The sequence below is a fragment of the Hyperolius riggenbachi genome, chromosome 1, assembly GCF_040937935.1.
Source record: "Hyperolius riggenbachi isolate aHypRig1 chromosome 1, aHypRig1.pri, whole genome shotgun sequence".
Taxonomy (NCBI): Eukaryota; Metazoa; Chordata; class Amphibia; order Anura; family Hyperoliidae; genus Hyperolius; species Hyperolius riggenbachi.
The window spans coordinates 106,926,164-106,939,676 of record NC_090646.1 but is presented as its reverse complement, the minus strand read 5'-3'; the positions used below and the strand labels follow the sequence as shown (position 1 = coordinate 106,939,676).

Genomic DNA, 13,513 nt, shown 5'->3' with positions numbered 1-13,513 from the left:
CCTTGTCGCTCACGGAAGGAGACGGACTCTCCACCCACCACCAGGTACTTTATACACTTGGGGGAGCACCAGGGGGAGGTGGGTTGAATGTGCCCAGTTCAAGGGTACCAGGTTCAATAGTGCCTGCTTCAAAGGCACCTGAGTTTGATGTACAGACTGTCTGTTGTGATGATGCTGTAACTGTACCTGAGTTTACTGTACAACCTGTCTGTAATGAGAAAATGTCTATACCTGTCAATGTCATTACTGCATGCAATGATGATTTGAGTAATGTCCGTCTGTGCCATTCTGACAGTGTACCTGTGCTAGCAGTACCGCGCAGCTGCACTGCTCAGAACCCGAGCTCAGAACAGGTGGAGGGGGTTCCGGCCTCCTCCCCCTCCTCTGACCGCAGGGATGAGACCTTTCAGCCGCTGGCCTCGTGTGACATGAGCCAGTTGGCTGAAACTGACAGCGCCGTATTCTCAGCCGCACTACAACGTGACCCAAGCCTGGAGGTGCTCAGGCAGCAAGCCGCTGAGCCCCTCGCAGACGGGGCCGCTTTCAAGGTGTACTGGGAAGGTGGGAGACTGTACAGTGAGTCTGTACAGCCCCCTACAGGTAGATCCCACGCGAATACCAAATGGCTTGTGGTCCCGAGTGCGTTCAGGGGACATGTGCTGAAATCCGCACATGGTAATCCTCTGACAGGGCACTCAGGGGTCCGCAAGACACTTGCCGGTATTCGGAAACAGTTTTATTGGCCCCGGATGAACAGGGATGTAGCAAACTACTGCAGAGCATGTGCCGTCTGTCAGGAGCTGGGAAGGTCCAGGGATCCCCGCGGGGTTCCCTTAGGTCCACAGCCACTTAGCAGGGGAACCCTGCGTGGGCTGGCTGTTGACCTAACCAACCCACTGCCCGTTGTCAGCAGTCCTGGCAGACACCACGTCCGACTGCAGTGGCGCAAACGCCCTGTCCAGAATGGTCCATGTCGGGTCAACCCTGAGGGTAGCAGACCGCGCCCGGTCCAGGGGAACCGAGCCACAGGCTCCAATAGGTTTTCCCGCCGCACCGGCAACCCGAGACCCGTCAGCCAGGTTGGCCGACACGCAGCGGGCAGCCGACCCCAGAACGCCAACGGGGAACTAGATCAGATCTCGCAGGTTAGCGGCAACGACACACATCTTGCTGCTGAATGTCTATCTGCCTTCTCCCCAGGGAGGGCTGTCACGGACGGTTGCGGGGCCGCAGGTGCGTCCTGTAACCGCCCGTGAAGAAAAAGCGATCACACTCGATTCCCTGCATCGATTGCGCTTCAAATCGATACAATCTGGGTTGAGTGTGTAGGGGGAGCTGAAGTCCTTTTCTTAGCAGAGAGAGCACCATCCTAAAGGCTGGATGGCTCTTTTGATATGCTAATGAGCCTGGGCCCAGAGAGCCCCTGGCTTCAAGCTGTGCGGATGGCCCATCCATCAGGTATAAGGTGACACCTAGCTGATCTCATGTAGATGTTAATTAACCAAGGGGTGATCAAGATGCCTAGGTGCAGCCAGGCAGGCTACAAATCTCCGGGAGGTCTTGACACCTTGCTCACTGGTAAAGATCAAAGGGAAGTTAGCAGCTAGAACACATCCTGAATAAACCTGAGTCTCATAGCATAATCCATAACTTCCCAGATCTGTCATATTTCTGGGGTTCCTGAGATGGCAGCTTCGCCAAACGTGGGGGAAGTGTAGCATGAGCCCCGGTGCTGGTTCTGAGGAAGTTTCAGAACATTCTGAGGTAAGGACTGCCAGTTAGGCAGTTTGAAAATGCCCTGATGATACCACAGGGGTCCCACCCCTCATGTCTGGTATCAGGGCGCTGGGTAAATCGAGACAGACCTGAAAATGTTAATAAATCTGCCCTGACCTGTACGGTTCGGTGAGATAGAGCCCATATATGGGTAGATATGATTTCTAGCCCCCAGGATAAGGGGAGGGCTCATCTCATCTTCTAAGGGGGTGTATGGCTCCCCGCCCTCACTCCCTCCTACTGAAGCAGGGGCATAAGAATGGCTGAGGACCCAAACTCAGTGTCCTCCACACTGAAACATCTTGAACTCATCAGATGCCAGCTTGAGGATATGCTGGCATCCACCTGGTCTGAACTCTGAACTCAAATTGAAACCCAGAACTCTGTTTTCCCACAAAAAGGACATCTTTCCAGGAGCTAAGTATTTTTCTCCCTTCTTTTATTTTTTATACTGGCTATTACTGTCTTAATAATTGTGATTTTAATAATTGTCTGTATATATTAATTATTTATATTGCGTGAATAAACGACTTTCTCCAAGTCATTCACTGTCCGCTACCCTGCTTATCAGCACACACACAGAACTGATCCCGGGTCTCTGAAGATACGCTACTGTTTGTTTGTTGTTGGCTAGACAGAATATCGTGTGTTTAACCGTTTTATTCGCAGGACTAGTCAGTCAGTTAGTGGGCTCCACAGTCCCATGGTAACCGCGGTGGTGGCAGTTTACTCTGAACCAGTAGGTGACGTTGTAATTACCCGTGTCTCACAGGCTCCCTTCTGAGTTGTCTGCGGCTAATTCTTAACGGTTCCTGCGCATTGACTGCGACCAGAGTTTGCACGATCTGTGCGCTGGCACCGTTTAGAAGGCTAAGTGCGGTCAGCCACTAGGGCTCCTGTGACAGAAGTGTCGACAAAAGAAGATAAAATGATGGTGAGGAGGAAATGCTTGCAATACACGAGGAGACAAATGACTCGTAACCTCAGAACACTTAGAAAGGATCAGATAAGGTACAAAAAATTCATCTTGCCCGTCACATTTAATATAAAGGTGGTGGAATAACTAAAACCTATGTACAGTATGTCTACATTTCTGGAAAATACCCTTAATAATAGAAGAGCACCCTTTAAACCCAGGCTATAAATCTTTGCTTTTTCATAGACAGATAAGGCATAAATAAGGTGTTACCGTGGCATGTAAACTTCTTGGATGGGGTTGTCAGGAGCAGCTTGTCTGCCAATTCCACTGGGCCGGAACACCTCGCAATACCGGGCTCCTTGTATTCCGACTTCACCCACTCTGACAACCACTGCAGATTGCAGTCACAGTACAGAGGGTTGGCCCCGATGGCGCTGGACAGAGAGGAGACAGGTCTGTCAGTGATGAATATGCATTGCAGGGAGGATTGAGAAACTCAGGGGCTTACATTTCACTGCTCACTGCGGAAAGTCTGACTGGATATTTTCATTTTGTCAGTTCTAATCTCTAAAATACTGCATAGGTAAATAATGACACTTTCTGTTACAAAATATAGAGTCTTTTTTGTATTTCGGAATAAAAAAAGCAAAAACATTATTCCGTATGAATTAACATTGACGAGGCAATGTAAAGGCATTCAAATCAGCTCAAGTTATAGCTGAGAGGTACGACTTGTATTATGTGAAGGTGGTAATCTAAGCAGCAGTGCATTGCTAATCATAAAATCTAGCAATATCCAGTTGTGGGCTTTCTTTTTTAAACTATACCCATCCTTCCATTCTATCTAACCTAATGCTTTGGAGCCAGAGCTTTATGTCATGCTGCCCCTACCCTGTGGAATGCCTTGACAAACTTAATCAAGACAGCTCCAACGCTGGACATGTTTAAATCAAAACTGTAAAGCCACCAGTTTAGACTGGCTTTATGATCACACAACTTTTTTCCCCTCTGCACATCACTATGTACTCATGTGAGACAAGCTTATGCGCTTTGGGTCCTTTGGAAGAAAAGCACTTTACAAATGTTTCATTGTTGTTGTTGCATTCTCCAAACTCCCCCCCCCCCCCCCCCCCCATGCTCAGTTTTAAAGGACAATTAAAGTGAGAGGTATATGGAGACTGACTTATTTATTTCCTTTTAAGCAATGCCAGTTGCCTGGTTATCCTAATGATCATCTGCCTCTAATACTTTTAGCCATAGACCCTGATCAAGCATGCAGCACATCAGGTGTTTCTGACATTATTGTCAGATCTGACAAGATTAGCTGCATGCTTGTTTCTGGTGTGATTTAGATAAAACTGCAGCCAAGTAGACCAGCATGGCTACCAGGCAACTGGTATTGCTTAAAAGGAAATACACATGACTGCCTCCATGTACCTCTCACTTCATTTGTTCATTAAGGGTCTTCTTGTTGTGGTCATGTGACCTCACCATCTAGCTGGCCAGTCCAGGGAGCCACAGTGCCTCCAAGTTTCTTTGTTTCTGATCCGCACTGTCCCAACTCCTTTTCTCCCATAACCGCTCTTGTTGCATCCAAGGAACCATGCATCACATCCACACTGCCCCACTTTTGCTGGTCACATCTCTTCAACCAACCCCCCCCCCCCTTATACTCAGGAGAGGTCCATGACTATGACAGTTGCTCCACCAACCAGTCAATCAATAATCAAGGGAGACAGTCAGTGGTGGTAGCCCTACTCCTACTTCTAAATGCCACTGGCCTGGCTACTTTGAAGACATGGCAGTCTGCCTCCAGAAGTCAGGTAAAAGTCCCAACATGACATAATTGCTGGGGTTCTGGCTAGTATAAGGTGTGGATAGACGACAGCTGTGATGTAAAGCAATGGGGGTTGGCGAAGTGTGACATATAGTGCCACAAAACACTGGTTCACACAACAGTCAGGGGTCCCGGAATCTGCCACAGACCGGGGCCCCTAAACCACCATGCGATACCCAGAGGAAGATACAGGTAAGCCCTGGACCTCTCACCAACACGGGAATCACCCTCACTGCCTCTAACCTGAATGCTGATTGCAAAACACACGGAAAGCAAATGCACACTCCCAGCTAGCACATTCCTACCTTTATCTGATCAGCAGACGCCTGTCAGCCAATCAAGTGCAATGGTATACAGCCTTTGTCTGCCGTATCAAATCTAGCAGGAATTGCATAAATTGCATACATTTAGCAGCATTCAGATGGAAAGACATATAGTGGCCCAATCCTGGAGATGAACTTTAACTTAAAGGGTTTTTTTTTCCTATTGATTTTAATTTATGATATCATTGGGAACAGCTACTATGTTAGGTTATTATTACTGTTTATGTATCCATTGTGAATAATTTATTTCACTTTCAGTCCCAAATAGAACTCTCACTGCTTTTTTTTTTTTTTAAATCTTTTATGCCTATCAATAGCAAAAAAGAGGAACTTACAGATGTGAAAGCGAGGAAAGGTCATTGAAAGCCCCTTGAGGTACAGTCGATACATCATTGCCATGCAAAGATCTGCAACACACAAGACAGGCAAAATTAGGATAACACATAACAATGTACAACACTTACTACAAAGTAGTTTTTTTTCACAAAATAATCTACTGATATAAAGTCAGTTTAATATCCCTGGAGGAAGGAAAAAAATGTAACTTAAAAAGCATGTTCTGAATTGGCCTAGCCAAAGTCCTGACTTGAAGTAAACAGAGATGATGTGGTGGGATCTGAAAGGAGCCAATCATGCAACAGTGTATCAACATGAATAAAGCAGCTTTGCAAAACCAAAATATAAGAAGCATTTAACTGAAATAATCGGTAGCAATGGTAGTTATTAAAGAGACACTGAAGCGAAAAAAAAATTATGATATTATGATTTGTATGTGTAGTACAGCTAAGAAATAAAACATTAAGATCAGATACATCATTCTAATTGTTTCCAGTACAGGAAGAGTTGAGAAACTCCAGTTGTTATCTCTATGCAAACAAGCCATTAAACTCTCCGACTAAGTTAGTCGTGGAGAGGGCTGTTATCTGACTTTTATTATCTCAACTGTAAGTGAACTGTTTACTTTTTCTCTGCTAGAGGAGAGGTCATTACTTCACAGACTGCTCTGAAAGAATCATTTTGAATGCTGAGTGTTGTGTATTCTGCACATATTATAGAATAATGCAATGTTAGAAAAAACACCATATACCTGAAAATAAAAGTATGAGAATATTTTCTTTGCTGCTAATCTTCTAGTAATTATTCATAGTACACAACCAATTCATTATATCATATTTTTTTTTTCGCTTCAGTGTCTCTTTAAATCCCGGAAGACATCTACTTTTCACGTAAAGGATAATGGTTCAATTTCCAAGTGTTTCTACAGCCTTTGATAAATGTTCTACTATTCATCCCAAGAGATAGGCCACCTTTTACTTACAAGAGTCTTAGAGAATTAAGTCCGCTGAAGGCTCGTAGAGGAATGCATCTCAAGCGATTGTAACTGAGGATCCTATACAATGAAAATCAAAGAATTACTACATGGATACACAACCACAGACACTGCTTCACACATATTCCTTTCAATGTTATCTATAGTTTATCTGCTGAGAATAACGGAATTCTCCACCAGCTTTTTTTATGTTTTGGGAGATGTAGTGTAAAGATCTCTGCTCATGGGCTCCTAGCTCTGCCCACCCGCTATGCCCTTTAGAAGGGCGTATCACATTACCCATTGGATAGTTTAGAAATTCAGTAGTGAGTCCTCTCCTAATGTTGAAAAGAAAGGAGTAAGTAAGAAGGAACATTCTCTCTTCCTTCATACCTTACTTCCTTTCCTCTATTTTCTTTGGTCAACCTTGACCCTAACTACTCACTAAGTTTTTTTTTTTTTTTTGCGCAGTCTACTAACGCCACGCAGATGGTCTTTCCTGTTACGTCCATTTACCCTGCTTGTTGGGCCTCGTTTAAAGTTAATTTATATTTAATCTGACTATATTTCCTTATTGTGATGCCGGCATATGTTGCCTTGGTGCTGCTGGTATCCTCTGGTTATGTTGTAAAGCTCACCTCACTGTGTGGGGTGTAGTGCATACCTAGAGCCCTATTGTTAGATAACGTGTTTACTTGTATATTTGTACAATGTTTAGAGTGCCTTCTTTTGTAAAACTGTCAATAAAATTCTTTGAAACAGAAAAAATAAGAAAACAGAAAGTACAGTAATGTTCTGCAATTTGCATTATTAAGAATAAAAGTATCATATGTGCTGCTACTGCAGTAAAGACCGTTATCGCTTTCAAATCTAAAGTGCAAGTGCCTGTGAGTCTGCAGTGATGGGAAATAGATGATTTTATATGCGGTAAGCAAAGTGCCATCATCATACTTACAGGGTGAGGAGTTGAGTCATGTTGCTGAAGCTCTGGTTGGATAGAGTGCTGATTCGGTTATTGCTCAGGTCACTAAAAAAAGCATATATCACCAGTTACAATGCTGCACCCCCACTCCTACAGTGATCATATACTGCTGAATGCGAGGCTGGCAAATAAAATAACACGCTATATTGCTGCGAGGTTCTTTTACGATACACTTCTAGGCATAAAACGCCATAATAACACCATAAACACATCCTGGTATTTTTTTTTATATAGATTGAACGCTGAGTGAAGATTTAAGCTAAGTGCAGCACAAACTAGAAAAACAGACATCGTTTTTAAAATGACATTTTAAAACAGAGATTTGATGCAGCCATTATGAATAGTCCCATCACTGCACAGCGATAGGTTTGTCCGCCCAGGATGTCCAGCTAAACATTTCAGAATGAAGTGATCCGTAGCCAACAAATCGATGAGAGATGAGATAAATCAGAAAGCAATGTGAAAGAGAAACTCATGCGCAATGCATTTATGTGTGTATCATATACAACAACAGACTTATTGCTTCAAAGGAGGGAGAATACGGACCGAAAACTGTATGAAAAGCTCAGTTGCAGCCAACTGTAGTTTAAGACAATGGTTAAAGGGACCAGGCGGTATATTCACTAAACTGTGGTAAGGTGTAAGGTTTCAGGCAATCTCCACCAAAACTTCAAGGCATAGGAACTCCTGTTTCCCCTCTGCTGTCAATCTCTTGAACTCACTTAAGGCCCTCCCACCTACAGCACCCACCCCCATCACCCCCCTTCCCAGGCTGCAGCTGTCGGATTGATATGACTGTTAAGTGCAACACTGTGTTCATTCTCACATCCTGATGTCACTCCTGTTGTCACTCCTGTCTATACTTGTTATATTATCTATTTTACACATTCCTAGCCCAAGCAGTTGTATGTGCCAAACCCAATTCCGGGCACCACTCGGTCATTCTTGGTGATTAAAAATATTTCTGATTCCGATAACTGGAAGACGTGTTATGCACGATATGTAGATGTATGTAACTACCATAATTGACTTTAGTTAACTATGGGTGGTAAAACATTACACAAATAAATAATGCAGAAACGTGGACTTAAAGTGATATTGAAGCCAAGAAAATAAAAAGGCACATACTAACCTATGGAGAGGGAAGGCTATAGATCCTATAGAGCAGGCATGTCCAAAATCCAGCCCGGGGGCAAAACGTGGCCCACAGAGGCATTTCTGGTGGCCCCCAAAGCGCTCTACAGTTGTTTATTCATAGAGCCCACAGGCTGTATCTCAGGTGCCGCATGCAGGGGTCGGCAGCAGTAACAGCCAATGATTAGCAGATGCTACTGTGCTAACTGCACACAGTATATGGGCTTTTTCCCACGGAAATGTTTTACTTGACAGAATTCCAGCAAAAATGTTGTTAAATTTAGATAGTTTGGCCCCCTAGCACCCCCAAGAATGACAGTATGGACCTTGACCTAAAAAAATGTGGACACCCTTGCTATAGAGCCTTCCCTGCCCTTGCTTGGTCCTTTTGTTCCAGTGTAGTCACCTCCGTTGCGCATATTCACCCAACTGGTCAAATATTTCTTTGGGGTACCAGTTTCCCTGAGTGCTTCCAAAGATGAGCGGCTTCGTACTGCTTCGTAAGTGTGCCAGTAGGGTGCCACCTGTCTTTGGAAACGCACAGGGACAGGAGTGCATCCTAGGGCTCCTGGAGGCGGCACTGCGGCAGGCTTTAACGGGGGTCAGTGCTGGAACCAGGACACTGTAAGAGGACCAGGAAGACTCTATAGGAATCCAGAGCCTTCCCTCTCCATAGGTATTTTTTTTTTGGTCACTACAGATTCACTTTAACTCATATGCCTCAATCAGCTGGGTTTACAAATGTACTGCGGAGTTCTGTAAGTCTCATTGAGCACTTATGTGCAGGGCCAATGTTTCCAAAGGAGGCAATTGCCCCAGTGCCCCAACCGCTGCAGGGATGCCTGCGTCGCTGGGCCTCCCAGGTGACCTCCCTGGTGCTCTTTACTTGCTTGGGTGGGGGAATCTTGTTTTGTCCCGGTGCCCCCACGTGGCTTAGACCACCCCTGCATATGTGTGTGACTTGTCTTTCTCCAGTCCAACTTAGGTGAAATTCTTCATTGGCAGAAGCTACTTGTCAAAATAATAATATTTTTTTTTTTTCCCATATAGACGTCAAACACCTTATTTTACTTTTGATACCCTGGTCCTTTAAGACACTGAAGAAAATGGCTGCTTCTTCTACTCACATGAGCGTCAAGTGACGGTAATTAGAAAGCTCCTTCGGGACAAGGGTAAACTGGTTTCCGTCCAGGTACCTATAACACAAACATGAAACGGAATATATCACTGTTCGGCACCATTAAAAGCTTTCATATCAAAGTAAACGTTCTGCAGTCCCAGAGGCTGCAAGATAAATGGTGCTGAGAGTAGAATGAAAAGTCCTACATCTCATAAATACATTTTTCTGAGTCAGCAGGATGCATAATGCATTTGTTGTACAACAAATCTGCTGCCTCCTGTTCTGCTGGAGTTTTTTAGATTAAGGCTTAAAAAAAAAAATGTTTTGCTAAAAAGCAGGTGTGTGTTATACAGTCCTGCACTATCATGTGCAGTAAATGACATCAGCAGACAACACAGTGGCTGGGTTCCACACTTGCAGCACCCGTTCCGGGTTCAAATCACACTCAGGGCTGGTTCCCACTCGTGTGCTTTTTAGCGCTTTGTTGATAGCCGGTGATCAGCAAAGCGCTGTTACTAATGTATCCCTATGGGATCATTCTCATTGCACCGTTTTAGATTTGCATGCAGCATTTTGGGGGCGATTACAATGTGATTCTCATTCTATTGAACGGAATCACAATCGCAAATCAAGGCAAAATTGCGTAATTCCAAGTGTGAGCCAGCCCTCATGCCATTGGATGCTCTCCACTTATGTGTGATGTTCTAGCAAATGCGTCTGTCTTCTTCCCAAGTCCAAAAACATGCAGGCTATTTAATTGGCTCTACTTAAAGGGCACCTGAAGTGAGAGGGATATGGAGGTGGACATATTTATAGTATAGGTAGCTAGTATAGTTGCCCCCAGTATAGGTAGTTTAGTTTAGTAGGTAGTATAGTTGCCCCTATATAGGTAGTTAGTATAGTTGCCCCCAGTATTAGTTTAGTTGCCCCCTTTATAGGTAGTATAGTTGCCCCTGTGTAGGTAGTTAGCATAGTTGCCCGCAGTATTAGTTTAGTTGCCCCCTTTATAGGTAGTATAGTTGCCCCTGTATAGGTAGTTAGTATAGTTGTCCCCAGTATAGGTAGTATAGTTGACCCAGTATAGGTGACGCTATCAGCACGCCAGGCATAGACTCCGCCCACTGCCTCGAGAGACGGAACTCCCAGGCTATCGGAGACCGCGCTGCAGGCCACAGCGCATGTGGATCCATCCCCTCGGGCTTTCAGCGGATGTGCCTTACCGCTTATAGGCGAATTTTAAATCGTTTTTATGTAAGTAGAGCCTTAAATAAGAATAAACTGGTTTCCTTGGTAACACACTATGGAGCGCTCCTGTTTTTTCTAGATTGTATTTTTACCCTGTGGTGGAGGAGCTCCAGCATACTGTGTACACCATAGAAGAGACCAAGGATTGTTTAAAGGGGCCATATCTTCATTGTGGAAGCGCAAGGATTTTGTGTTGTTTTCTTTAGGTAGTTAGTATACTTGCCCCCAGTATAGGTAGTATGGTTGCCCAGTATAGGTAGTTAGTATAGTTGCCCCAGTATAGGTAGTATAGTTGCCCCAGTATAGATAGTTAGTATAGTTGCCCCAGTATAGGTAGTATAGTTGCCCCCAGTATAGGTAGCTAGTATAGTTGCCCCAGTAAGCGAGGTAGGTTCCCCCAGTAAAGCAACCCCTTCCCTCCCCGGCCACCGCTTAACTTGTTGAAAAAAGGAGGAGGAGGCTCAGTGGCGACCGGGAGCGAGAGGTTGGGCGGGATGACACCTGACGCCGTCTGAGGAAGCGGTGTCACCTAGTGTCATGGGTGGGATGGCCCTGCTTATTATACAATAGTTTTGTGAATGAGTCAAAAGTGCAGCAGGCCAGCAATTGCAATTCAGAAAAAAAAATGCAATAGTGGAAGAACAGCATAATGAATAACATGTTAATTATTGTGCTGTTGCGATCTGCAAAACGCTAGCAATCCAACTTTTAGATGGAATCACAGCTAATGGAAAAGAGCCCTAATGGTGGCCACTAACGATCCAATCTTTTTCATCCAATCTTACCAAACCTATGTAGTAGAAAAGTGCTTGAATAGATACTCTTCCACTACATACATTTGGTAAGATTCGATGAAAAAGATTGGATCGCTAGAGGCCACCCTTAGTGTTAGGAGTAGGTTGAGGGAGGGTTAGTGTGAGAGGTATGTTAGGTAGAGCGTTAATAGAATATCAGCAGGAGAGGAGTTCACCCGGTGCCCTTTTCCCATGTATGCTAAATAACACCTGATGCTTTTAATTGTATAAAGTCAGTTCAGGATCACTGTAAGCACAGAAGCTACAATATGATACTTACAGCTCCGTGACATCCTTAGGAATGCCCTTTGGTAATGATTTCAGTCCTTTGTTACTGCAACGCACCACAGTATCCAGGCAGGTACACTCCGCTGGGCAGCGGGCAAGCGGTGAGCAAGTGTTGTCATCATTGCCTAGAAATTGCAAATAACCTTGTCATTTTCATTTGTATTGTCATTTCTAAAACAAAAAAATGTGCAGGGCAATGGCTGAATTCTGTGGCTATGCAGATCCTACTGACTCCTACTGTTGCCGTGCATGGACCCCTGAACAAATCTGACAAGAGCTTGTCAGATATGATCACTTGGCCGCACTCCCTTCCATGTATGAGAGCAGTTACTCCATGCTGTACTTGTGCAGGCACAGTATGTCCATACTTGTGAACAAAGGGGAGTGCAGTCGTGATCTTAAGGAGGGTACCGGGCAGTGACTGACCCCTGTGGTCTCCAGGATATGGAAAGCCTCTAGAGGATCCAGAAGCTTCCCTCTTTTTATTATCCAATTTTTCTATTTTAATCCACCTTGTGCTTTCTTTAAGCACACATAAGAATAAGCGTACCAACAATTTATAACTGAGAAATTGGAAGTTGTTCCATATACCGTACACTAGCATTCCCAAATGACTTCAGACCTTTGAGAAGTAGACCATTCTGTACAGCCAGATTTCTTCAGGCTTGGCCATATAAAATCTCACAAATTTTCAGCAAGCATTCTCAGGGACTAGAAAACAACATGGCCGGATTTCAGGCAAGGTCATAAAGGCCATCGTCTAGGGCACCAGGAGAGCAAGGGGCAGGAGCAGTTAGACTGCCTGCTACACAGAGTTTGCACATAGCGCTGGGCGGCTAACAACAGCGGGATCTGGCACTCGATGGATGAAGAGACAGCGAACAGGCACTACAGTGATCTCTGAGCTGCCTGTCACTCACCAAATGTGTCTCGCTCGCCAAGGAGCTTACAATCTAATCCCTGCCAACGCTGCAGTAACTGTCCTCAGAGGAGCTTACAATGTTATCCTTGCCATCACTTCACTTACTGTCCTCAGAGAAGCCTACAATCTAACCCCTGCCGTGTTGAGCGGAGTTGGGGGAGTTTAGGATGGGGGCAGCTGGTGATAGTAGGCCTTGGGTGGTAAAAAGTAAAATACCGACCCTGGAAACAGCTAACTGAAATCAGGACATTCAATAGATGGGCTGCCATGGCAACATGCTGCTATCACATCTTTACACCAGCACAATACTACAAGGCTGCTTCTGTTACACGATCCATGCTTTGATGGATTCTAGCCTTGGCAGTGTACCGTATTGTCACACAGCAGTGATGATGCCACAAGCAGAATGTGGGAATCTACATATTGCCGATATCTTACCTTCATCACAAGTAAAGTCCTGTATTGCCACATCCTGTATGGGAATCTCCTTGAGGAAGTACGGTTTCTGGCAGCGAGGGTTTCCAGTTACAATGCGTTTCTTTCTAAGCCAGTTTCCCAGCCAGGCCAGGTGACAGTTACAGTTGAAGGGGTTTCCCAGAAGGTTCCTTTATTAATAAGAAGACAATGCAAATTCAGTCTATGGCGACATTACGCAATAGGCCCACCAGCTATGTGGTACTACTAGGCTGACAAATAAAGAAAAGGGAAAACAGCATAAAAGATTAAATAGATGGATGATTTAGGATCAGAAATAGCCTATATTCCCAGATAGCTTTTCTTCTCAAATGGTGGTCATTGACTGCTTTCCTGTCTTTATTTCACGGGTAAACTTCACAGCTCCATAATGCACTGCACACCTGGAGC

General features: G+C 44.7%; 1 protein-coding gene across 11 annotated transcripts in view; it reads right to left on the bottom strand.

Moving 5' to 3' along the window:
• Positions 1 to 13,513, bottom strand: part of SLIT2 (slit guidance ligand 2) — a 530,767-nt gene that overhangs the window by 58,013 nt on the left and 459,241 nt on the right. For all 11 annotated transcript variants that reach the window (XM_068278011.1, XM_068278031.1, XM_068277940.1 and 8 more), the window contains 7 exons: positions 13,088 to 13,254; positions 11,720 to 11,852; positions 9,408 to 9,476; positions 7,120 to 7,191; positions 6,174 to 6,245; positions 5,191 to 5,262; positions 2,966 to 3,129 (listed from right to left, as the gene is read on the bottom strand). In XM_068278011.1, the coding sequence (XP_068134112.1) occupies positions 2,966 to 3,129; positions 5,191 to 5,262; positions 6,174 to 6,245; positions 7,120 to 7,191; positions 9,408 to 9,476; positions 11,720 to 11,852; positions 13,088 to 13,254 (749 nt within the window). The remainder of the gene's footprint in view (positions 1 to 2,965; positions 3,130 to 5,190; positions 5,263 to 6,173; positions 6,246 to 7,119; positions 7,192 to 9,407; positions 9,477 to 11,719; positions 11,853 to 13,087; positions 13,255 to 13,513) is intronic.